The sequence below is a fragment of the Hyla sarda genome, chromosome 11 (genome assembly GCF_029499605.1).
Source record: "Hyla sarda isolate aHylSar1 chromosome 11, aHylSar1.hap1, whole genome shotgun sequence".
Lineage (NCBI taxonomy): Eukaryota > Metazoa > Chordata > Amphibia > Anura > Hylidae > Hyla > Hyla sarda.
The window spans coordinates 32,888,079-32,910,949 of NC_079199.1; the positions used below are offsets into that span (position 1 = coordinate 32,888,079).

A 22,871-nucleotide genomic window follows, 5' to 3' on the forward strand; every position below is an offset into this window, starting at 1 on the left:
TGAAACAGGTAAGGCTAGCATTTAATTTCAACACACCCCGTCGTTTGTTCTGCTAGGACAGTGGTCTCCAACCTGTGGACCTCCAGATGTTGCAAAACTACAACTTCAAGCATGCCCGGACAGCCAACGGCTGTCCGGGCATGCTGGGAGTTGTAGTTTGGCAACATCTGGAGGTCCACAGGTTGGAGAGCACTGTCCTAGCAGATATGCAACTACCCTGTTTCCCTGAAAATAAACCATACCCCGAAAGTAAGCCCTAGCAGGATTATCAGGGTGGGCTGCAATATAAGCCCTACCCCGAAAATAAGACCTAGGCCAGGGGTAATGAACTGGCAGATCTGGACCGCGGCTGCCAGTAATGCCTGCAGACTTCCCAACAGGGACGCTGTCGCTTTAAAACGTCCGTGCGTATGCACGGCCGATGTCATGGACGTGTCCCCCGGCTGCTAAGCAACAGAAGGAGATCCTGCCGCTGCCGAGAGCTGCAGCTTCCGTACAGTACAAGTTGCGGACACTACCGTATGAAGGTAGGGAAGTGCTGGTTTCCGCTGAAATGTGTACCGTAGTTTATTATGGCAGAGGGGTGGGGGGCACTGTAGGAGTGTGGAAGACGACTGGGGAAGGGGAGGATGGGGGGCTGTAGCAGTGTGGAGGATGGGGGGCTGTAGGAGTGTGGAGGATGGGGGGCTGTAGGAGGGTGGAGGATGGGGGGCTGCAGGAGTGTGGAGGATGGGGGGCTGCCGGAGTGTGGAGATGGGGGGCTGTGGGAGGATGGGGGGCTGTTGCAGTGTGGAAAATGGGGGGTGCGGCATCCTCCACACTGCTACAGCCCCCCCATCCTCCACACTGCTACAGCCCCCCATGTTGTTCAAGGTACATACCGTAAATAAATAAGCCCTACCCTGAAAATAAGCCCTAGTGTGTTTTTTGTGACTAAAATTAATATAAATTAATAATATTATTTTTGGAGAAACACGGTACCAGACTTATTTTGATTATAATTATTATTAATATTATTCTTTATTTTATGGCACCCTTGGTTCAAGGTCACTGTACATATGATACTGGGTTCAAATATATATCAAATGCGATTACAATGAACATATAACAGAGTAAACAACAAACTGATACAGAAGAAGGCAGGGACCGGCCTGAAAGGCCTTCTAATCTATAATCTATCTGGCAGCAGTTCATCTTTTTGTTGCCGCTATAATAAACATGTACGCCCAGCTAGAAAGGACTTTAGCATCTCCTAAACACTAGTTCAGTAAGTTATTTCAATATTAATTACGGTGTGCCAATGTATTCCAGGTAGTGTAAACAACGTTATGTAACTAAGGGAGGGATGGCAAATTACGTGGCAAATTTACTACAGCTGCAATGTAACGCGTTTCCTAATAGAAGCGCCTTCAAAGCCACACCATCATAAATATTATCTTGTACTGTCATGATGAAATGGTAGTGATTAGGAAAAATACAACACAAGTGTGAAAATGTGAGCTGACTCCCCCATAAACATGTATGCTTGGAAGTAAATTAGAGGACAAGGACACCTCTGGCTATGGGAGCACAAATCACTTGGGGGAACAAAGGATCAGTATGTTGAACATTAACATACACATCAATGTTTTCCACATGTGTATTCCCTTCATGACCAACTGCTCTGGTCTCTAAGGGGTTGTTAATGCGGTGGCCCAGTACGGGAGGTGTTACCCCGTGCTCCTGCTGTCCTGTCAGGCAGCCTCCTTCTGTGTCCTCAATGCCCCCTGTACTTGTTTTCCCGTTGTAAATATGTTTTACCATGTAAAGTGTTATAAAATGTAATGTTGCTTTAAGAGTTATACCATGTGATATGTCATGTTATTGTTACCCAGGAGGTATCGGTGACCAGGTGACCCCAAGAGTGACCTATGGGCTGCCTGCTAGTCTCCCCCATATAAGCCCTGGATGGAGCTTCTCTCTCTTAGCTCTTGCTTCCTGCTGAGGTCCAGTGCAGTCTTGTCTAGTGTGTGTGTCCAGAGTGTTGGAGGCCTCAAAGTCAAGTCCTACAGCCGCCATCAATTCAACTAAGCTAAAGTCACAGCTTTATGAGTCAAGTCAAGTCAGTCCCTGTCATCTGTCAAGTCAGCGTGGTCTGCATTCAATTGTCCAGTCTACAAGTCCCAGCAAGCCCTTAAAGGGGTTCTCCGCTGCTTAGACATCTTATCCCCTCCGCCCCTCAATGCAAGCCTATGGGAGGGGGCGTGACAGCTATCACACCCCCTCCTGTAGGCTTGCATTGAGGGGCGGAGCGTGACGTCACACGGAGGCGGAGGCATGACCTGACATGCCGTCGGCCCTGTGGTCGTCGCTAATCAGACCCGGAGCGAACACACTCCGGGGACTGATTACAAACGGGGTGCCGTGTGCAAGATCCCGGGGGTCACCAGCGGTGGGACTCCCGCGATCAGGCATCTCCTCCCCTATCCTTTGGATGTCTAAGCACCGGAGAACCGCTTTAAGATCTCTGCGTCACTGGTCAACTCCTTGGGCCCTGGCTGAACTGTATAGACTTTACCAACTGTCTACCCTCAGTAAAGCTACCTTTGTCCGTAACTTGCCGTAGGAGTCTTTATTGCCCCCGTGCCTAGCCCAGGAACCAGCAGTATACCTTCAGGTGTTTATGGGCTAAACCATGCCCTGGCGTCACGAAAACAAGGGGTTAATGCCATCTGCCCCTAGGGTAACAACATCTGTCCTGCACCACACACCCTGCCGCCACACACCCCGCCATAAACCTTCTATTAACATATTGCCTGGTTTAATTGGTTCCATGCATATTTGTCTTTCTGTGTTACGGATAGAGGTCCTGGCCTGATCACAGGTCTGATAAATTGACAGGCTGTGAGTTTAGGTGATCAGAAATGCGGACAGGCCAGGACCTCTGTCCGTAATACAGAAAGACAAATATGCTTGGAACGCGCTTGTGCAAAACCTGGCATTAATGTGAAAATACGCAATCATGTTGCATTGAAGTTTTCTCTACTACTATGAATTTCCTTCATTACTTACTATTAGAAACTCATTTGATGCAGTTGTAAACTGATACATAACCTAAGTGTGTTTTTACTCCGCCACTAGACATCTTATCTAGATATCTATAAGATGTCTGATCGCGGGGGTCCCGCTGCTGGCTACAGCACCCCAGACATCCGGTGCACAGAACGAACTTTGCTCCGTGCAGGATGACTGGCAATGCTGTGTGGAGGCTCGTGACGTCACGGTCACGTCCGCTTGTGATGTCACGGCCACTCCCATAGACTTGCATTGAGGGGGCATGACCATGACGTCACAGCCACGCTCCGCTCATGACATCATGGCCACGCCCCCTCAATGCAAGTCTATGGGAGTGGCAGTGACATCACATGCGGATGTGACAATGACGTCACAAGCCTCCGGCGCTGCACCCGACGCTCTAAATGAACATTGGGTGCAGCAGTGAGATTGCGGGGGTCCCCAACGGCAGGCCCCCTGTGATCAGCCATCTTATCCCCTATCCTTTGGGTAGGGAATAAGATGTCCAGGGGTGGAGTACCCCTTTAAGCTGCATGTTAGTCTACATATAATTTGAGGCAGGGGAATTACTTATTGTTTACTGTTCAGTGATTAACCTATGATCTCTGCTGATGGGTCCATGTATACACATTGTCAGCCCTGACTGTAGAAGAAAGGGATTAAAATACCTCGGCGAGGGGACAGCTTCAAAACCATTTGGGCCTCTTTTTACAGAGCACAAAATAATCACACTACATTTACAAAGGGGTCTACAACAAAAAGCACAAAAGTTTGCAAAATGCACTCCAGTTTTTGAAAAATGGGCATGGTGTCAGATTTAGTCTAGATTAGGGGACATTTTCAAAAGCGCATACGTGTTTGCATGAAAATTTAAATATTACATTTGACTTTTTTCCAATGTTATGTATTGCATTTTAGAGTGTTACCTGTCACAAGATATCTATATCTATCTATCTGATCCAGACGTACTCTTTAACCACTGCTGATCCTGTCCGTGTGCTTAAAGGGGTACTCCAAAGGAAAAACCCTATTTGCAAATCAACTGGTGCACGAAGGTTGTGCTGATTTGTAAAATATTTCTATTCAAAAATCTTAAGCCTACCAGTACTTATCAGCTGCTGTATGTACCAGAGGAAGTTGTGAAGTATTTTCCAGTCTAAACACAGTTCAGTTCCTGACACAGACAGAGGTGGCTTCAGAGAGCACTGTGGTAATGGGAAAGAACTACACAACTTCTTCTGGAGCATACAGAAGCTGATAAGTACTGGAAGGATTAAGATTTATTAAATAAAAGTAATTACAGAACTTTTTTTTTCCTCTGAGTACCCCTTTAAATCCCGCTTTTATGGTTCCTAATTTCCTTGTTCGTGTTGCTCCCACTGTATGCAGTTCACTGAGGAGGTGGAGGCTTTACCTTGGGCAGCATGACACTTGCCCGCACATCTCATGCAGGAACTTCCTCCCTCACTTCTCAGAGTTTACAATTGGCTGCTCTGTGCAGTGAGGCTCTGTGACATACCCCAGTATCACACAGCAGGCTAATTGTCAAGACGCAAGCATGCACAGATCCCTGCTTGTCCTGCCCACACTTCCTATATTTTTTCTCATCACCAGTGATAAGAAGTATGGAACATTTTTTCATCCAAAAATATAGAAACATTTTTTAAACAATGTATATTGCAAATATAATCTAATCTACATTATGTAAACAATTGTAGCATATGACAGTGCCCATTTAAACTTCAATTTGCAAAACACTATTATAAGTATTTTTTTAAAACTATGGCCCTACTTGGGGTAGTTTTTCATTCAGATTTTATTTGTTTTTTTTATACTATATTGCACAATACTATTTTTCTTTTAGTAGATACAGTTACACAACAATCCTGTATAAATTGTGGCGATGCAGAGCGCCCTCTGGTGGTGTTTTGTAAGAATGCAGCGGTCGCCTCTACTGTCTCTTCTCGCGAGAATACTATCCCGGAACAACGTAGTGTCTGTACGCTTCCTGCGTAGAGCCTGTCCGTCCAGGCTGTGATTTACGAAACTTACGTTGTGAAGAGCGTATCGGGCGCAGTAGGCATCGCTATGTGCGGGGGCTGTGTGCAGCAGGAGTACCCGGACCGGGTGAGGAGGAGGGCGGCACCGGGGGGTGACATGGCAGGGCTACAGCTACGGGGAGCTTCCTTCCTTATCATGGCTGGGGAGGACATGGTTCTGAGCTTTGGCGTCTGTTTCCTCTTGACAAATAACATCACCCCCATCGGGCCCCCTAAACTGTTACTCTCCAGCTCTTACAAAACTATAACTCCCAGCATGCCCTGACAGCCGTTGGCCTCAGCTTTGCAACAGCTGGAGGTCCATAGTTTAAGAAACACTGCTTTCCCAACCTGGGTGCCTCCAGCTGTTGCAAAACTCCCAGCATGCCCGGACAGCCGTTGGCCGTGATCTGAAGTTTTTATTGGTACAATGTTTGTTTTGAAGGGACTTTTTGATCGCCTTTTATATATTTTTTTAGGGTATACAAAGTGACCAAAGATATGCAGGTTTGGACTTTAGTAATGTTTTACGTAAACGCCAATGAAAGTGCAGTTTATTTTTTATAGTGCGGACATTTGCGCACGCTGCGATACCACATATGTTTATTTTTATAATGTTTACATATTTTTTATATTAAATTTGGGAAAAGGGGGGTCCTTCAAACTTTTTTATTTTTATTTTTTTTACACTTTATCAGTCCCCTTAAAGAAGAACTACGGGATTGAAAAATGTATCCCCCATCCTAAGGATAGGAGGTAAGTTTCAGATCGCGGGGGGTCCGACCGCTGGGCCACCCCAAACACCCCCCCCCGCGCGCGATCTCCCATACGGGGCCCCGGCTCTCTGCATAGAGAGGGCGTGTTGACCACCACACGAAGCCGCGGCCGACACGCCTCCTCCATACACTGCTATGGGAGAGCTGGAAATTGCCGAAGGCAGCGCTTCGGCTCTCCCATAGCAGTAAATGTAGGGCGCGTGTCAGCCGCCGCCTCGTGTGGTGGTCAACACGCCCTCTCTATGCAGAGAGCCGGGGCCCCGTACGGGAGATCGTGGGGGGCCCCAGCAGTCGGACCCCCCCGCGATCTGAAACTTATCCCCTATCCTTAGAATAGGGGATAAAATGTTAAATCCCGTAGTCCTCCTTTAATGGAATTTTAGAAGGAATCATTAGAACTACATTGATCTGTGTGCTCTGCGCTCCATTGATAAAGCCTGGTTCAGGCAGGCTCTATCAATTACAGAGCCGCAGCAGACAGGGAAGGAGAGGTAAGCCCTCCGGCTACCTCAGAAGTGGATTGCTCCCCCCACAATCGTGCTGCTGCTCACTTACTTGATGCTAGGGCTAGGACCGTTCGGAAATGGGTCCATAGACGACAATGCATTTCCGAGCAGATTCTGCAGAAAGAATTGAAAAGTCAATTCTTTCTGCGGAAGCTGAAATTGGAATTTCATAGGCGGAACATTCTACTGTGTGCACTGTGCAGCAGAATTCCGTAAAAAACAATGGGACTCTGATGCAAAGAAATTTCCAAGCGGTATTTTTCTGCTGGATTCCGCTGTGGGAATAAGGCCTAAGGGTGCTAATACACTTTAGATAAGTTCTCCTGACTCTGCAATATACATTTCTATATTGCATGCTATTCGGTGTAGAGAGGGAAATAAGAGGGGTCGGGCAATCACCTATGTACTATGGAGGGAAAAAAAGAATAATTCTTTCCTTGACAGCCACCAAAAGGGAGAGACAGGAGAGCCCTATACACATTAACCGTTTTCCGTCTAAGGATGAGCAAGCTCGTTCTGAGATGGCAGAGGTGGATGGTGCAGGCTCCTGACTCGAGCCCACGCCAAGCTTACTCATACGGCTTTATTCATTTAGGAGGCCAAAAGATGGTCCTGTACATTAGTATATGGCAGGGTATGGAATAGTATAGTAGACTGTGCTATTCCAGAAATAGGTCTACAGTTAACAAAAAAACAAATACTGCATTGCAGACATATATTTTTGCAGTTGGACTTTATGGGCGTTGAATCCAACTCAATGACTATACAGTGGAATACATCACAGGCCTCTGGGGGGAGACAAAAGTCCCCAGGATAGGAAATAGGGCTCTGATCGATGAGGGTCTGGGGGGATCCAACCACTGTGACTTCCTGTGGATAGAGGATAATTGTTGACCCTCCTCTGCTTTCGGCAGGAAGAGTCAGGTCCCTTATACTTCGATCACAGGGGTTCCAGCAGTTGGACGCCCCACGATCAATCACCTATCTCTTATTCTGAAGTCTGACGGATTGATAAAACATGTTAGGCCCCTTTTACACTACCCTGTATTGTGACGGCCGCTGGGAGAGCCGGGCAGAATAACGGGAGAAAAATTAACGCATGTTTTTCGCTTTTTCTCCGGCAATTCATAACACCGCCCAGTAGACCCCTTAATAGTAAATGGGAGCAGCCGGGACCCGTTGTTTGCCGTTGCTCCCCGTTATGAGAACAGCCATTAAAGTCAGGAAAAAAAAAAGAGAGACTTTGACAGCCGTTCTCGACGGTGAGCAAGGGCAGTGTGAGAATAGCCTTACAGTCACCAGATTGACAGAGTATATAGCATTTATCTACAGCTTAGACTAAACAAGAAACTCCCAGAATTAGTGTAAGAGATATGATATAACCTTTGTCTGTATACCCTTCACAGAGTCTTTATATTAGTCTGTACATTTATTTTTAGGGTAACACGTGTTTGGAGACCGGATCCTTTCTGCTAAATTATGTGAGCTGTGCAAAATGCAATACGCGAGACTTTGTGCTCATCGCTAACAAAACAGCGGATGAAGAGGATGGAGAAGAGATTATTACATTTGATCGTAAGTAATTCCATTGTTCAGTGGGCAGGGTAGGACATTGTATGTAACATAAATGTTCTGTAGATATTACTGACATCACTTCATTGGGACATATGAGGAGGTGAAAGCATTCAGCAACTACTGTGGTGTTCAAGGCATGATGGGTAATTGATGGGATCTTTCAAACTTGGGTTGGGTTTTCTAGCGCACCCATAGACTGCACATTCAGTGCGGCTGCCGGCATAGTAGCCTTGTGTGTCAATCAAAAGCTGGTGACGTTGGTGAGAGAGGAGCGTCGGCTTGGTGCAGCTCCGGACCTGCTGGCCCTGCCTCCAGGACACTAGCCATTGAATTCTAAAGTGCTAATTTATCTTGTTTTCAGCCAAAAAAAAAAAAAAAAGTATGCAAGGAAATAGCACCGTGAGGAGTATGTGCTTATAGGGCAAGTTTACAGGGGTCAGCTTAGGTGGCAGATGCTCTTTAACTTGTTGATATTTAAAGGATATCAACAAGTTAATGTCATCCCATTCACCCACACTAAACCTTACAGTGTAGGTGAACAAGAGTCCAACGAGGGGTCACTTAATTAAATATGTCCAGTAGGTCCTGAGATATGTCCCCCAGAAGATCCTCTGCTGAATTCAGTGAATCGCACAGTGGGGGCGGGGGCTTCATTGACTAAATTTACATATTCATTTTCTGTGACTCCACATCCTAGTGAAGGAGAGTCAAGAAGCTGTGCCCCTGTGAAGCCCCGCCCTCCACTGGGCAATTCACTGACTTCAGCAGAGGAATTTCTGGGGGACATATCTCAGGACCTACTGGACATATTTAAGTAAGTGACCCCTCGTTGGACTCCTGTTCACCCACACTATATCCCAGTGTATAAGGTTTAGTGTGGGTGAACAGGCTGACAGTTTTCCTTTAAAGCAGTACTGGCTGGTAGTGCGGGGGACGCTGATCAGTTTGATGCTTACCGTGCCTGGATCCGCCACGCCGTTCGGCCGTAATCTTCTATTTTCTGTATATCCTAATGAGGTGCTAACTTGCACCGGCCGGGCTAACTGGCACTGTGACGTCAGTGTTTTTGGCCGCAGCGCCGCCCAGCTCATCAATATTCCTCCCCTCTCTCTTCATTACAGAGCGGGGAGGAATATTGATGAGCTGGGCGGAGCTGCGGCCAAAAACGCTGACATCACAGTGCCAGTTAGCCCGGCCGGTGCCAGTTAGCACCTCATTAGCATATACTGAAAATAGAAGATTACGGCCGAACGGCGGGGCGGATCCGGGCACGGTAAGCATCAAACTGATCAGCGTCCCCTGCACTACCAGCCAGTAAGCTGACAGTTTTCCTTTAGGGATGGAACATACAGTACTGTCTAGCACCAGAAAACACTGACAGCATGTAGGAGCCCTCATGGCATAAATACGATAGACGTCCATGATGTAAATTCTTACTATTGTGTTTGTTTTGCAGATATGTGCAAAAACTGTCACCATGTGATTGCAAAGCATGAGTATACCTTCAGCGTGGTGGATGAATATCAGGTACAAAGCATACTCTATAAGAAACCACTCAGCTAGTGGCTACTTTATGTCTGACATCACTCTCTTAGAGCATATATTAGTACCATTACATATTTTTACCTAAGACTTCTATTCATAGTCTGCTAAGGGCTATGTTATTTGTTCAGGTTTTATAGTTATTTAACGGGTCAGCTTACTTAGGGCTCTGCCACACATCCTCCCTCCCTTTCAGCAGCTCCCACTTTGGTGGTCCCAGATTTGTCCAGGTATTACATAAGCACCTATTCATTTGAATGATTCCCTTGTAATTTACTATGTTTTCCCTGCAGTGAAGATACAAGTTAAATTGTCAAAAGCTGTGCTGGCGACGATCAGATTATTGGGCCATTTTCAAATCTAACAATGAAACAATTAAAGTGTACCCATCCCTTAAAAAAAAAATTAAAAATTGTTGAGAGAGGAGCATAGCTGAGTGCTTGTCTCCCTGCTTAGTGCGCTTTTCTACCAGCTTGTTTTAGCGATCATTCAGGGTCTGAACACTCAGACCCCGACCGATCAAAACTTTTGACATGTCTCTACAACATTGTTTCTGAACCAGTTGTGCCTCCAGCTACTCCCCGCATGCTGGGAGTTGTAGGTTTGCAACAGCTGGAGGCACAACTGGTTGGGAAACACTGTTGTAGAGACATGACTGTGTCACTTTAAATGGGCACTGTCACCAACATTTTTTTTTTATATGTTGTGGTACTTATGTACTACAATCGGTCCTAATTCATTCAGCCTGCACTTGCTCCCTGCAGGCTGAATAGTCCGGCGGAGCGAGCGCTGTGAAAGCTCGGGCTTGTGCGCATTGGCTCCCAGGCCTTGTGTGCCGGCCCCGCCTCCCGACATATATGCGTGGCAGCGCGCACTGAATCTCAGTGCTGCGCTGCCTGTCCTGTACATGAGTATGTCTGATCTGAGGTCTTATAGAGAGTTGTATGGGATAGGGGGAGCGGGTTGCGCCGCGGCCATGGTCTTATAGTGAGCCGTTTGAGAGAGGGGGGGTTGCACCGTGACCGTAACAAAGATAATTGTTTTCAACACAGGGTGCCACCAGTTGTTTCACAGCATACCCTGACAGCCAATAGATGTCAGGACAAGCTGTGAATTGTAGTGATGACACAGCCTGAGGTACACTGTTTAGGAAAACAATCATGTCATGTATAGATGAGCTAAGGGCGGAAGTGTCGGCCCCAGCAGGCATCAGTGACGTCACGCATGTTGGGGAAGTCTGCCTGGCAAGTGAGCACACTACCAGGCAGACTAAAAGGCATTTTTAATATAGTAAAAAGGCAGGGAGGTGGTTAGGGGTAGATGGGCAATAGGCAGGGACAGAAAAAAAAATATAGGATGGTGGGAGCTACTCTTTAAAGGTTTTCTGCTGTTGTGACCGATGGAAACAATGTGTTCTCCTTAGGATAAATCTTATTTAAGTTTTTTTTTTTTAAACTGCATATGAAACTAAGTATTACTTCTGCATCATAGCCCTATAGCTTGTGTAAATATAGCTGTACCTATATAGGACTTACCCTATGGAGGCCCAATGGGGCCTATATATCTGGTATCCATAATAATAAAAAGAAACTACCGTATATAAACATAGAGGTCATGTGGCCCAGAGCATAACCGATAAAAAGGCTTTGAGGTTTCTCCCATTGCCTACCTCCTCCCTACATTACCTTAACTTATTACGGAAATGTTGGCCATGCATTGATGAGGAGGAGCTGATGAAAGTAAATGTTGTGACGGGCATTGCTGCCATGACTTTGTCTCTTTCAGGAGTATACCATGCTCTGCATGCTGTGTGGAAGAGCAGAAGACTCTGTTAGCGTACTGCCCGATGACCCGCGACAGATGGCGCCACTCTTCTAAAGAATTCTTCTAAATATTTGTTTACATCATGTTTTTGTATTTTTGTTGTGATTGCATTAAATATCAATAAAAACATGGACTGTAGCCACTGAGACTATATTGGGCACTGGTTAAGTTTGTAATATTGTGGAGTATTTATTGTGGAGCATACAATCTTTCCATTTATTAATATTGCCAATATGACAGAGCACATGATTTTCACAGACATGTGCAAAGTTTTTAAAGGTTGAGGTCTCAGTGCTGAGACACCCACTTATCTGTAGATATAACCAGCAGATGTGCACGGCTGTGGGTGTCACTCCCCAGCTCACTGCTCAATCTGCAGGAGATGATCCCCATAGACTTATAATGGAGTCTGTCTCCTGCGTTAAGTCGGATTGATCAGTAAGCTATATCTACAGATCATTGGGGGTCTCAGCACCTCCACTGATCAAAACTTTTGACATGTCTGTTAAACGCACCTTTTATTTTGATGTATAATAAATAATGCAGTGTTTTCCAACCAATGTGCCTCCAGCTGTTTTAAACTACAATTCCCAGCATGCAGGACAGTATGTCTAATGCAAACCCCCTTTAAAAAATCTGTGTATGCAAATTTCCTTTTTTTGTATAACGTTGAATAAAAAGACAAATTAAATAAATTCTGCTGGCCAGTACAATTGCATTAGTAGCATGTTTATGTTTGTTTTATGTATTTATATCTTAAGCCATATATACATATTATTTATGTCTATGTTTAGTTAATACTTTAGTTTAATACTTTAAAAATGAAACAAACAAAAAATGTTGTGACCCCTTTTTTATGCTTTATATCTGCAAAGCTGTTTTCGTTCCTTGAGCTATAGTTTTTATTGGTAGCATTTATGGGTAAATACATGGGTAAATGCAGCTGTAAAATTGGGTTAAAATTATGGATGTATTTTTGCAAAATAATGTGTTGTATTAAAGTCTATAGAAAAGCTTCCATCAGTGCAAACAGCCATAATTCCTAACAGCCATTAAAATAATGAGCATGTTTATTATTTAAGGCTGTACGTAATATTAAACATCTAGAATAACTAAATACGTAACACAGAAAAAAGGCTGTAAAAATGTGAAATAAACTGCATCAATTTTGAAAACTTTGCTTAGAAAAATGGTCATATTTTTATGGCTACAAAATGACCAAAAACACAGTGTGTGAACATAGTCTTTAAGGAGATCTCTGGCAAAAATGAACTTACCCCCTATCCACAGGATGGAGGATAAGTAGCTAATTGCGGGGGGACTAAGCGCTGGGGACGGGACCCGGGGCTCGGTGTTGAGCACATGCTGCAGCCGGCACACGCTCCATACATTTCTGTGGAAATCATTGGCGCTTCCATAGAAATGAATGGATGGCGTGTTGTCTACCAGTAGACAGCATGCGCTCGTCTCTGCGAGGGCCGGGGTCCCGTCCTGGTGGTCGCGGAGGGTCCCAGTGCTCGGACCCCCACGATCAGCTACTTATCCCCTTTCCTGTGGATATGGGATAAGTTTTGTTTCGCCGGAGTTCCCCTTTAAATGAGCATTGTTGTTTTGAACAACTTTGCTCTGTTTAGTGTCTCCCTTCTTTGCAATCTCCTATCCATTTTCTGTTTGTGAGGAGATTTCTGTCTCAAGTAACTGAAAGACCCAGGACAAAATGCAGGAAGTGAGAGTGGAGCACAGAGCATGCTATGTGGAGGCGATAAAGAGAGCCTGTGCAGAGTGCCTGGACGCTGAGCCAGTTTGCCTGCGTAGGACTGTCCAAAAAGGTAAATCAAGGCTTCTGTCTTATCTTTAATCACCCATATAAAGATCAGGACAGCTGTCCCTTCATCAAACATTCCCCTGCAGAATCGGCCTCTTCGGTTAATTTTACTAGCATTGCATGGCATAGCAGTAAAGACTGAGCGTTGTGCTCTGATTGGACAGACAACTATGAGAGGAATCGCCTGTGTTTGTACTACTGGCAAAACAGCTCAGGTCCTGTTTCTTTAAATGTGGAGAAGGAGAAATAGCTGTCCACCATGCAGGGTACTATCAGGGGCTCAATAGAACCATTAAGGTTCTGAGTTTGTGGGAGAAAATATGTCTTCGTCCATAGCAATCTATAAATGCTGTATCATATAGCCTTATGACTTAGACCCATAATGCAGCAGCCTTGTATTGCTTATGAAAAAGCAAAATTGCAAAGCTAGAAAAACACCTATAGAGAGCATCACAACTATGCTCCAAACCTCAGCACAATCAGGCTGGGTTCACACATGGTCAGCCACCCTGCAGCAAAATTGCATTTGTCTTACCATGCATTGCATTTTTGTGGTGCATTCTCCGGCCATGGGGTTTTAAATATATTTCAATTGTAAAAAAAAAAAAAACTGCAGGGCTAATACCTGCATTATAGAATCATAGCAGCTCATGGTTATACAGTAAACTACCGATGCGTGTGAACACAGCCTAAAGGGTTTTTTGAAGCACATGGGAAAAATGCCATTATATTTCTTGATCCTGTTTTATGAGCCAATGCCATAGTGGTGACATTTATAGTTAAAGGGGTACTCCAGTGGAAAACTTTTTTTTTTTTTAAATAAACTGGTGCCAGAAAGTTAAACAGATTTGTAAATCACTTCTATTAAAAAATCTTAATCCTTCCAGTACTTTTTAGGGGCTGTATACTAAAGAGAAATCCAAAAAAGAAATGCATTTCCTCTGATGTCATGACCACAGTGCTCTCTGCTAACCTCTGCTGTTCATTTTAGGAACTGTCCAGAGCAGCATATGTTTGCTATGGGGATTATCTCCTGGCCTGGACAGTTCTTTTTGGATTTCTCTTTAGTATACAGCGCCTAAAAAGTACTGGAAGGATTAAGATTTTTTAATACAAGTGATTTACAAATCTGTTTAACTTTCTGGCACCAGTTGATTTAAAAAAAAAAAAAAGTTTTCCATGGGAGTACCCCTTTAAAGGTTAAAACCACAAAAAGGTCTCTAGCAAAAGTTGGCTGCTTGAGTGAGATTCAAGTAACATCTTACTAATGTCTTTTTTTAAAAGAATGTCTTGTAAATGGATAAGGTTGGATTATAGGGATCTTATGTTTCTTAGTGAAGCTCTTCTACTTTACCAACCTTGACTTTTTGGTTGGTAAATTGTAATTCAAGCAACATTTTTTTAATTGTTGTCCTGTCTGTCCTTCCACTGCCTTTTAAAGGGGTACTTTGCCCCTAGACATCTTACCCTTTATCCAAAGGATAGGGGATAAGATATCTGATCTCAGGGGTCTGCGCGATCTGCGCGCTGCACCCAGCGTTCTTTTAGAGCGTCGGGTTCAGCGCCAGAGGCTTGTGATGTCACGGACGCTCTCCACTCGTGACGCCACGGCCATGCCCACTCAATGCAAGTCTATGGGAGTGGGCGTGACAGATGTCACACCCCCTCCCATAAACTTGCATTGAGGGGGCATGGCCGTGGCGTCACGAGTCTCCGCATCGCCAGTCATCCAGCATGGAGCAAAGTTCACTCTGTGCATGGATGTCTGGGGGTGCCGCAGCCGAGATTGCTTGGGTACCCCTTTAATTCCCATGAGTGTAAAAACTATGCTGCAAAATGCACTACAGCATTTGTGAGGATAACCAAGATCTGGAGACTAGTTTGACTCTTTGGATGTATTTTTGGATGCAAATTAACCTCAGAATAAAACTATAGTGTGAATGTACCCTTATAACGACTTGGGATCCGGTTTTGGCTTTGTTGGTTAGATACAGTCAACAACAGTCATAATAATAATCTTCATCAAATGGAGGGGTATAAAGAACATGGTGGATATAAAGAACATGGTGAAGGAGATTTATCAAAACCTGTTCAGAGGAAAAGTTGCTGAGTTGCCCATAGCAACCAATCAGATCGCTTCTTTCATTTTTGAAAAGGCCTGGGAAACATGAAAGTGATCTGGTTGGTTGCTATGGGCAACTCAGCAACTTTTCCTCTGGACAGGTTTTGATAAATCTCCACCGGTGGATATAAAGAACACAGTGGGTATAAGGAACACGGTGGGTATAAGGAACACGGTGAGTATAAAGAACACGGTGAGTATAAGGAACACGGTGGGTATAAGGAACACGGTGGGTATAAGGAACACGGTGGGTATAAAGAACACGGTGGGTATAAGGAACACGGTGGGTATAAGGAACACGGTGGGTATAAAGAACTCGGTGGGTATAAAGAACACGGTGGGTATAAAGAACACGGTGGGTATAAAGAGCACGATGGGAATAAAGAACACGATGGGTATAAAGAACACGGTGGGTATAAAGAACACGATGGGAATAAAGAACACGGCGGGTATAAAGAACACGGCGGGTATAAAGAACACGGCGGGTATAAAGAACACGGCGGGTATAAAGAACACGGCGGGTATAAAGAACACGGCGGGTATAAAGAACACGATGGGTATAAAGAACACGATGGGTATAAAGAACACGGTGGGTATAAAGAACACGGTGGATATAAAGAACACGGTGGGTATAAAGAACACGGTGGGTATAAAGAACACGGTGGGTATAAAGAGCATGATGGGAATAAAGAGCACGATGGGAATAAAGAACACGATGGGTATAAAGAACACGGCGGGTATAAAGAACACGATGGGTATAAAGAACACGATGGGTATAAAGAACATGGCGGATATAAAGAATACGATGGGTATAAAGAACACGATGGGTATAAAGAACATGGTGGGTATAAAGAACACAATGGGTATGTTTCTCTAGTATCTGACATTGTTTTCAGTTGCTCATTTTTCTTGTACTGCTCACATTCTTTCATCTTGTGCTGATGTATTCCATTCAAAATATTATACTGAGAAGAGGTCAGAAAACCTTGGTATTCACTTTTAGAACATTTTTTAATTCACCATGGCACCAGACATGTTGGTAACAATGAAGAAATCCAGGGTGTCCTTCCTTGCCTCCTCCACAGGATGGCACCCTCAGCTCTTACATGGAGAGGTATCGGGAACCGCTGCTCCTAAATTGATCCTCCAGCCTTTTTACAATAGCTTCACTTATTTTATCTTTACATACATGTGTATTCATATTGAGTAAATATACAATGTATCAGACATTGCGGTTCACTTCTTCTCAGCTCTATTAGAGCAGAGAACAGTAAATTGTCAGGTTCAGCATTCTTGAATACAATGCACCTTTTAAGAAACCTGTGTAGAAGTCACTTTTGGTTCTCATTCTGTGTATACATTGTCGGTTTAGTATAACATTTTATGATTATCTGTTTCTGGACAGACAGTGTACAAAACAGCATAGCCTAGGACAGTGTTCCCCATTCTGCAGGTACAGCGGTTACACTACAAAAGCTGTAGGTTTGCAACAGCTGTAGAACCATAGGCTGGGAAACGAATGGGAGTTGTAGTTTTGCAACAACTGGAGAGCTACAGTTTGGGGAACATTGGACTGGGAGATATCACCTAGGCTTCCCAGATGCCTCAGACTTTGAGTTTCAGTAAATGATTGGAGTTGTAGTTTTGCAACAGCAGCTCCAGGTTGGGGAACTGATGGGAGTTGTAGTTTTGCAACAGTTGGAGAGCTAGAGGTTGGGGAACAGTAGCTTAAGAGATGTCACCTAGACTTCCAAGATGCTTAAGATTTTAAGTGTCTGGGAATGATTAGAGTTGCTGTTTTGCAACAGCAGCGACAGGTTGGGTAACTGATGGGAGTTGTAGTTTTGCAACAGCTGGAGGTTGTGGAACAGTAGCCTAGGAGATATCACCTAGGCTTTGAGTTTCAGGAAATTATAGGTGTTGTAGCTTTGCAGCAGCAGCTCCAGGTTGGGGAACTGCTGGGAGTTGTAGTTTTGCAACAGTTGGAGAGCTAGAGGTTGGGGAACAGTAGCTTAGGAGATGTCACCTAGACTTCCGAGACACCTAAGACTTTGAGTTTCTGGGAATGATTGGAGTTGTTGTTTTGCAACAGCAGCGACAGATTGGGTAACTGATGGGAGTTGTAGTTTTCCAACAGCTGGAGAGCCACATGTTGGGAAACTAATGGGAGTCGTCATTTGGCAACAGCTGAAGCGCCACAGGATGGGTAAAAACACTAGCCTACTAGGCTTCCTAAATGTCTACACTTTTGGCTTTCAGGGCATGATGGGAGTATTACTTTTGCAACAGCTAAACAGCCATAGGTTGGGGAACTAATGGGAATTGTAGTTTTGCAACAGTTGGAAGTCTAAAGGTTGGGCAGTAATGGTCCAGGAGATGTCATCTGGGTTTCCAATTCCCTGATGCCTTAAAATGTGTCTTTAATGCGTGATACATCTGCTTTTCCCATAGCATTGCATAACTATACAGTACAAATTTGCCATCCATGACTCTGCAATACTATGTGCACCAATTTTTTTCCCCCAGATAGAACTAAGGGTGCATTCACACCACGTTTTTGCCACACAGTTCCCGTATACGTCTTCAATGTGAAAACCGTACGGGACCGTATTGAAAACCCTATGCATTGACTCTCCATTGAAAACCGTGTGCCAAAAGATGCATCCGGTTGTGTCCGTTTTGCATCCCGTACGGTTTTGCCAGTTTTTTTCCCCGAACCCAAAAACTGTATTAAACCGTATACGTTTTTTTTAAACATGGGAGTCAATGGGAACCATACAGAACGGTATGTGCATACGGTTCCATCCGGTTTTCACCATACGGTTTTTGACTTTGCACAGTTTTTTTTCTTTTGGAATTTCAATCAAACAAGTGAAACTTTCTTCAAAATGGAGTGAAAAGTCAAAAACGTATACGTTTTTTTCTTACAAAACGGATGCAACCGGACATCATTTTTCAAACCGTATACAGTTCTTAAGAATATACGGGTTAAAATTTGTACACACGTTTTGATACAGTTTAGTCAGGTTTTGAGGAATCCGTTTTTCATCAACAACCTGATACGGGAACTGTATTGCAAAAACGTGGTGTGAATGCACCCTTATAAACAGATGAATAGATTTGTAAGGACTATGTACGGGCGATTCTTTAGGGTGCTCTTCCATGTTGCTCCAATAAATATCCTCAATTATTGCTGGAATGTCGCTTCCCAAAGCCCACGTCCTGCGTGATCCGTCGCTGCCATGTCCTGCCAGTAGAGTGACTGCCAGCCTGTTCATGGCATTCCACAGCTGACTGTACGCGCTTCCCTTATAGAGAGAGTATCTCAGAGCAGGAATGTCCCTGCTCACTTACTGATAATCTTATTTTGGAACATGGGGTGTGTCTTGTGTCTGCAAAATGTACAGAGCTGTGTATTAGTGTCCTTTTTTTCAGCTGTCCTTTCTCCTTTGTCCCTAAGTTTGACTTCCATTGTGGCGGTGACATTGGATCCAATGTAAGGGTCGGGCCGCAGGAAGCAAGGTAAATCCGATTTCCCATTCTTTACGATCATTCCTTTCCAGGCTGACATTCTGTATTACGTGTTGTTCTATTTAAATGTAACAGGTGAAATTGTTCTGTTTGTGGTCGGGAACTGTACGTTTCCAGTTTCCTCATAAACCTTAACCCATAATAGAGCGGATATCATGTGCTTTTTTTTAGTCTGCCAGTTTAACTAGAAACCAGAAAAAAAAAAGGAAACCAAATTTATGCATTTATTTCTATTTTATTATTTTTATTTTATTTATATTTATTTATTTGATTAGATTTGTATGCTGTCGACCTACGTGTTGCTTGATCTTTTCCATTTTTATTGTGTAAGGTTGGGTTAACGCTGCGTTTTTATTTCGGTTTAGTGTTTACCAACCAGAATGCCTCCAGCTGTTGCAAAACTACAATTCCCAGCATGCCCGGACAGCCGTTGGCTGTCCGGCCATGCTGGGAGTTGTAGTTTTGCAACGGCTGAAGGCACGCTGGTTGGGAAACACTGGTTTAACACATATATCTGATACACATATATGTTAACAGATGCTGCTGTATGGCATACAGAAGAATACGTTTTCCATTGACATACATTATTTAAACGGAAAAAATAATAAAAAAGATAGGTATGGGGTGGGTGCAGCTCTCTCTAAATATAACTGAGGTTACTGACATGGACTCCCACACCCCGGGAGTGTATAGACAAAGTGAGAAAACAAAAGATATCTCAGTCCTCTAGGTTATATAGGTGAAATTAGTGGAGAAAGATAAATGTAAAAAAAAAAAAATATATATAATATATATATATATATATATATATATATATATCTCAGCAAAAAGATAGTCCGACACAGAGCTGTTGTTTGCAGTTAAGAACTCTGAACTTTATTTCAGTATAACGCAGTACACAGGATAAACTGACGCGTTTCGCACCGGAGTGCTTAGTCGTAGAATATATATAAATGTATATAGGTAATGGTATTGGAAAATAGTAAGTACATTTGATAATATTCTATGCGAATATGTAACATAAATGGATACAATATAAATACATTTATTGAGATGTTGGTGAACTAGTCAGTGTAGTCACAGGGCCCTTGTGACTCACAACCAATACATATAATAATTTGTATAAAATACAATCATAAAACAGTAAGAATATATAAAATGCTGCTTGTATATATCTAATTTATTCAGAATGAGCTGAGATCTAGAATATAACCAGCCCTGGAATGGTAACTGCCTTGAACAGTTTGAACAGTACTTTTTAGGGCAAGCTGGGATTTGTGGTCTCCGTGGGTAAAGTATTTAGCAAATATCCATATACAGTGGTCCCTCAAGTTACAATATTAATTGGTTCCAGGGCGACCATTGTATGTTGAAACCATTGTATGTTGAGACCAGAACTCTATGGAAACCTGGTAATTGGTTCGAAAGGCACCAAAATGTCATCCAAAAATAGGAAAAAGTGAGGATTAAAGAAAAATAAGCAGATAAGTAATACAGATAAAGCAAATCCTTACATATAAAAGTAAGAAAGATCTGTTGGGAGCTGTAAATCACTGTCTATGTCAGTGTTTCCCAAGCAGGGGGCCTCCAGCTGTTGCAAAACTACAACTCCGGGCATGATGGGAGTTGTAGTTTTGCAACAGCTGGGGGCACCCTGCTTGGGAAACACTTGTCTGTGTAGAGGACAGGAGCTTCTTCGGGGTCCTGTACAGTACACGCAATGTCCTAAAAAAGTTACATGGGGTCACCCTCACCTGGTGTCCAAAGGAGCAGGTAACCCTGGTACAGGTAAAGAGTACAGAACATGTAATACCTCCCTGTACTGTAGGGGGCGCTACCAGACATCAGTCAGTGCATACGCTTCAGTAATGCAAGGGTTTTACCAGTGAATGTCCATTCTGATTGGTCAGATCTTCCAGCCATTGACAGGTATCACAGATCTGGACTGGCCGTAGCATTGTTGAGTCTGGTTTCAACTTACAATGGTCCAGAAAAGACCATTGTATGCTGAAACTATTGAATGTTGAGGCCATTGTAAGTTGAGGGATCACTGTAGTAGTAAAAGGCAGCAATGTAGGTTTAAAATAGATCAATCGGCTGGACGTGTTTCAGGATAGACATCCTTTCTTCAGCAGCCTATGTGGAATACAAAATAATGATCAATTTTTTTTTTTTTTTTTTTTTTATATATATATTTTTTTTACACTTATCTTTCTCCACTAATTTCACCTATATAACCTAGAGAACAGAGATCTTTTGGAACAAAAAAAAAAAAAAAAAAGAGTTGAAATGTAAATATTTTTGTGTTTTTTTTGTTTTGCCATACACATAACAAATGTTACGTTTTTATACAGATAAATCTAAAATGTAGTTTACTGGAAAAATTGAATGGGTTTTACTAGGTGTTATTGGGTGATAAGGTATTATTTAGTTATTTTTTTTATGTAATAGTTGGCTTCCATTACAATAGTTAGGTTTAGGATAGTCTGTATGCAATATTTGTATTTCACAGTTTTCTATTTATTAAAGGGGTTCTGCACATATTTAGCGTTCATAGAACTGAATTAAGATGGTGAATTAACTTTTGCAATGTACTCTATGTATAAACAAATAATGATTGTAAGAGTCTTATTACCTATATACACTGAAACTTCTCTAAAGCTATGTTCATACGGGGGATTTTCTGCAATTCTGCAGAAATTCTGCTCAGCAAAGCTTGCTGAACGGAATTGCGTTGGAATTTCTGTGTTCTCAGAACACAGAATTCTGATGAAATTCAAGCCCTATTGATTTCAATGGTATTCTGCCACAGAATTCTGCAAAAAATTTGCCTCATTTAATATTAATGCAGAAAGTGAAATTTCAACGGCAAAATGCCCGTTGCGGAAATTTAGCTGTAATAGTAAATTCTGGCCGAATTTCTGGCAGAATTATTCCATGAAATTTCACACGGAAATTCCGCCGTGTGAACATATTCTTTCATACCATTTCTTTGAGAAGACCATCCCCTTATTGAGACCAGATTTCCTGTGATAGATTTTCAGTCCACTGCATAGAGGCCATTTTCTTATATAAATATAAAAGAGAGCGCTCCATAGCATAAAAATGACTAGGTAGGTATTGGTGGAAGGATTCTTTTTAAGGCCTCTTACCCCAGGTGGTTGTGTGAGCTCACACACAACAATGGACAGCGTGTAAGGATTGTCAGAGCCCGGTCTGCAGCCTCCCAACCAAGTAGATAGCGACAAATGGACTTCAAAGGTGCGGTGGGTCTTTTGCGGCGCTGACTCGTAACAGGCACATCAGGTGAGTAGAAAAGGTTTATTAAAATTCAACGCGTTTCACCACACATGCGCGGCTTCATCAGGCATGCCTGATGAAGCCGCGCATGTGCGTTGAAACGTGTTGCATGGATTTTCTTCGAGAAGACCACCTCCACAAAAGACCGCTTTTAAATTCCATTTCTGGGTGGTCTTCTCAAAGAGGTTTCTCTGAAATTCTGATGAAAGCCTTTGATTTCTGCTTCATACTTTGACACTTTACAATGAGGTGAACCAGTATCCTACAGCTAGAAGAGGTGTATATATGGATATATATACTGATTGCGTATTTTCTCAAATCTGGGCTTATATAGTTAGTTAAATACTAAATAGTTGTAAATAAATTGATTTATGTGTTGGTGGTATAAGGTGAAAGAAAGAAAAGGATGTGATATATATATATATATCCGGGTATATCACCTGAGTATATGTGTATGTAGAAAATGTGTATAAATATTAAGTAGAAATTACAATAAGTGATTGGGTGATGTGAGTGGATAGTGTATGGGTGGTAAATAAGTGATTTAGGAGAATTCAATATATTTCAATATTTATTTATAATATAGCCTATACCCTTGCATAGGGTAGAATAGTACAATTGATAGTAAAATAGTTTAAAATGTATAACTTTTAATTAAAAATAATAAAAAAATAATAATAAAGCTTATAAAACTTATACACATATATACATATACAGGTGTAAATATATGGTAACCAGCTATTGTTCGCTTTCCAGGATAAAAGGCAATAGTATTGG

The 22,871-nt window shown here is 42.9% G+C and overlaps 2 protein-coding genes across 5 annotated transcripts in view; both read left to right on the forward strand.

Moving 5' to 3' along the window:
* Positions 1-506: 506 nt before the first annotated feature.
* CHURC1 (churchill domain containing 1) lies at positions 507-11,462 on the forward strand. Of its 2 annotated transcripts, none has more exons than XM_056546551.1 (4): positions 507-527; positions 7,815-7,950; positions 9,407-9,477; positions 11,278-11,462. In XM_056546551.1, the coding sequence occupies exons 1-4, from the start codon at positions 522-524 to the stop codon at positions 11,368-11,370; spliced, it is 306 nt and encodes a 101-aa protein (XP_056402526.1). In that variant the 5' UTR covers positions 507-521; the 3' UTR covers positions 11,371-11,462. The 2 variants fall into 2 exon arrangements, with proteins under 2 accessions (XP_056402526.1, XP_056402525.1); XM_056546550.1 differs by lacking the exon at positions 507-527 and adding an exon at positions 5,025-5,181.
* A 4,075-nt stretch (positions 11,463-15,537) lies between these two features.
* SPTB (spectrin beta, erythrocytic) overlaps positions 15,538-22,871 on the forward strand; it is a 100,587-nt gene continuing 93,253 nt past the window's right edge. Inside the window, exons 1-2 of one of the 3 annotated variants that reach the window (XM_056546554.1) lie at positions 15,538-15,564; positions 18,724-18,785. The gene's annotated coding sequence lies outside the window, so the exon portion shown is untranslated. Of the gene's footprint in view, positions 15,565-18,421; positions 18,786-22,871 lie in introns of those variants that run through there. The other 2 variants (XM_056546557.1, XM_056546553.1) reach the window with 2 other exon arrangements.

Excerpts from the sequence above, each read along its gene's own strand:
- CHURC1 (XM_056546550.1), top strand. The coding sequence starts at position 5,143 with ATGTGCGGGGGCTGTGTGCAGCAGGAGTACCCGGACCGG. Across the intron at positions 5,182-7,814 it reads AGCAGGAGTACCCGGACCGG|GGTAACACGTGTTTGGAGAC; the intron begins GTGAGGAGGAGG and ends ATTTATTTTTAG. Across the intron at positions 7,951-9,406 it reads AGAGATTATTACATTTGATC|ATATGTGCAAAAACTGTCAC; the intron begins GTAAGTAATTCC and ends TTTGTTTTGCAG.